Raw genomic sequence first — 3,248 nt, forward strand, 5'->3', positions numbered from 1 at the left:
ATTTTTTTTTTCTGAAAGGGAATTACAAGGCGAGTCTGCCGTTGCTTTGGCAACAAACTTTCAACCTCTACCTAACTCTCCAGAATGAGAACATATCTATTAATACATTCAATAGACTGGGGAGTTGAGTTGCTCAATGCAAATGTTCTTCCAAGTACAAAACAGCTTACTGGGCTCCGCTAGCCATTGGCGGCGCTGCAGTTAGAGGCTAGTAAAGGGGTGAGCAGCGGTTGCAAGAACCTGTTGGCGAAATAGTGAAAGTATATCCGCAACAGGTAGCGGCTGCTGTAAAGAGTGCGCTGGTGAGAACGGATGGCGGTTGCGCGTAGAAAACTTTTGCAAAGCAGGCAAGTAGGGACTCTTCTCCTTTTCCTGTGCGTTTCTGTGGGGGGTGCGGCAACCATCCGCTATTCGGTGGCTGAGGAGATGGAGAGCGGTTCATTTGTGGCTAATGTAGCTAAAGACCTGGGGCTGGAGGTAGGGAAGCTGGCTGCTCGCGGGGCGCGGCTCGTTTCCGAGGGCAACAAACTGCACTTCCGGCTCCACCGCAAGACAGGGGATCTGTTCGTGAAGGAGAAACTGGATCGGGAGTCACTTTGTGGCAAAGCCGACCCGTGCGTGCTGCACTTTGAAATAGTCTTGGTGGAGCCGCTGCAGTCCTTCCGTGCTGAGGTCAGGGTGTTTGATATCAATGACAATGCCCCGATTTTCCCAAACAAGGAGCCGCTTTTAAAGATTCCGGAGAGCACCCCCCTGGGTTCACGTTTTCCTCTGCAGAGCGCCCAGGATCTGGACGTGGGCCTCAACGGTCTCCAAAACTACACCTTGAGCGCCAACGCCTATTTCCACCTGCACACTCGCTTCCGCAGCCACGGGCCCAAGTACGCCGAGCTGGTGCTGGATAAACCCCTGGACAGAGAAGAGCAGCCTGAAGTCAACTTGACGATTACTGCTGTGGACGGCGGGTCCCCGCCCAAGTCTGGCACCGCCCACATCCGCGTGGAGGTCCTGGACGTCAATGACCACGTGCCCCAGTTCTCCCGACTCGTGTACCGTGCTCAGGTACCGGAAAATAGCGCGAATGGTTATTTGGTGGCCACAGTGACTGCTACAGACCTAGACCAGGGTTCCAACAAGGAAATCACTTACTCTTTATCTCAAAACCCAGAAGCAATTCTCCAGACGTTTCAGATTGACTCTGAAACTGGAGAGGTTCGACTCAGAGGGCCCCTAGATTTTGAAGCGATTGAAACGTACGACATTGACATTCAAGCTACCGACGGAGGAGGCCTCTCTGCCCACAGTAAAGTCCTGGTGGAAGTGGTGGACGTAAATGACAATCCTCCTGAAGTGACGATCTCCTCTGTGTCCAGCCCTCTCCCTGAGGACTCACCACTGCAGACTGTAGTGGCCCTTTTCTCTGTCCGAGACCGGGACATTCGAGTGGGAGGAAAGATCACCTGCTTCCTCAGAGACGACCTTCCTTTTGCAGTCAAACCTACATTCCGGAATTCTTACTCGCTGGTCACCGACAGAGGCTTAGATCGTGAAGAGGTCTCAGGCTATAATATCACCCTTGTCGTCATGGATACTGGGCCACCCAGTCTGTCCACAGAGACTGTGATAGAGGTGCTAATATCTGACATTAATGACAATTCCCCAATATTTCAGGAAGACTCCTACATCTTGACTGTTCGAGAAAACAACAGCCCTGCGGTTTTTATTGGCAAAGTCCATGCTACAGATCTAGATTTGGGTGAGAATGCCCAAGTAACATACTCTCTGCTGCCTCCAAAAAGTGGAGATCTGTCAGTCTTTGCTTACATCTCCATAAATTCAGACAACGGGAAGCTCTATGCATTGAGAACCATGGATTATGAGGCCATTCAAGATTTTCAGTTTGTGATAAAGGCAACTGATAGGGGCTTCCCGTCACTGAGTAGCCAGGTTACTGTCAGAGTGGTTGTCTTGGATGACAATGACAACCGCCCAATGATCTTGTACCCACTGCAGAATGGCACCTTACCCTGCAATGACCTGGTGCCCAGGTCTGCAGAGGCAGGCTACTTGGTGACCAAGGTAGTGGCTGTGGATGGTGACTCAGGTCAGAATTCTTGGCTTTCATATCATCTGCTGAAGGCCACTGACTCTGGGTTATTCTCTGTTCAACAACAAAATGGGGAAATACGTACATTGAGGCAGATATCTGAGAGAGACCCTATGATGCAGAAACTGATTATTCTTGTTCAGGATCACGGCCAACCAGCTCTTTCCACTACTGCCTCACTCAACATCCTGCTGGTCGATGGCTTTTCTGAGCCCTATCTGCAGTTCCAGGATCCATCCAAACATCCTACAAGGGTAAATCCATCCACTAAATATTTGGTCATTTCTCTGGCTGTGCTTTCCTTTCTCTTTCTCCTCTGTGTCACAGTGATCTTCATTATACACATCTACCATAAAATTAAATATAAAGAAAAGATTACAATTCAAGAGCATTTCTATGATGACTGTAATTTCCCTAACCACCTGATCCAAGGAGGAGCCAATGGATCTTTATCTCAGCCTTGTTCCTATGAAATGTGCTCAGCCACTGGTACTGGCACTAGTGAGTTTCGGTTTCTTAAGCGCTTTATGCCCACCTTCCCCTTCCCCCATGGCACTGGAGAGGTAAAAACAGAGACTGGCTCCAGTTTACCACCAGATTCTGATAGGAATAGGTCTCGAGGGTCAGAGGGCCATGCCCAAGTATCTGATGACTATATGTAGCTCATATTCACAAGCTGTGTGTAGCCATCATGTCTCCCCTGGAAGTTCATTAGCACTGGCCCTGGAAATACTTAGTTCCATAGACATCCCTTTATTTTGTTTTTAATTTTTTTTTCCAGTAGAAAGTTATATATGTATGTGGGAGAGAACTAGCTTCTATTTTTGATATAGTATCAGGAAACAATTAGGTTTGAGAAACAGAAATATTGTTTATCTTTTTTCAGAAATTTCTAGGGGTTTTTTTTGTGTGTGTGTGTCCCTTGATGAGTGAAGATCATCTTTGAATCAGCATCTTGCGTGCCATCATTAATAGTCACGCAAATGCCTGATGAATAAATGGTGGTCTTCGCAGATAATCAGGTGGGTGAAAAGGTAAAGAAAAAAAGCATTTGATTTATTTGCAAATGTGAGTAAGGGCAGATATAAGGCTAAAGAGATTTAGTTCAGGAATGTTCTCCAAAATTAAGTTAGATGTAAAT

The 3,248-nt window shown here is 47.5% G+C and overlaps 1 protein-coding gene across 1 annotated transcript; it reads left to right on the plus strand.

Moving 5' to 3' along the window:
• The first annotated feature begins 224 nt into the window (after positions 1-224).
• Positions 225-2,779, plus strand: PCDHB1 (protocadherin beta 1). The gene has a single exon (XM_011382317.1). The coding sequence runs from the start codon at positions 313-315 to the stop codon at positions 2,767-2,769; it is 2,457 nt and encodes an 818-aa protein (XP_011380619.1). The 5' UTR covers positions 225-312; the 3' UTR covers positions 2,770-2,779.
• The last annotated feature ends 469 nt before the right edge of the window (positions 2,780-3,248 follow it).

The sequence above is a fragment of the Pteropus vampyrus genome, unplaced genomic scaffold, assembly GCF_000151845.1.
Source record: "Pteropus vampyrus isolate Shadow unplaced genomic scaffold, Pvam_2.0 Scaffold470, whole genome shotgun sequence".
Lineage (NCBI taxonomy): Eukaryota > Metazoa > Chordata > Mammalia > Chiroptera > Pteropodidae > Pteropus > Pteropus vampyrus.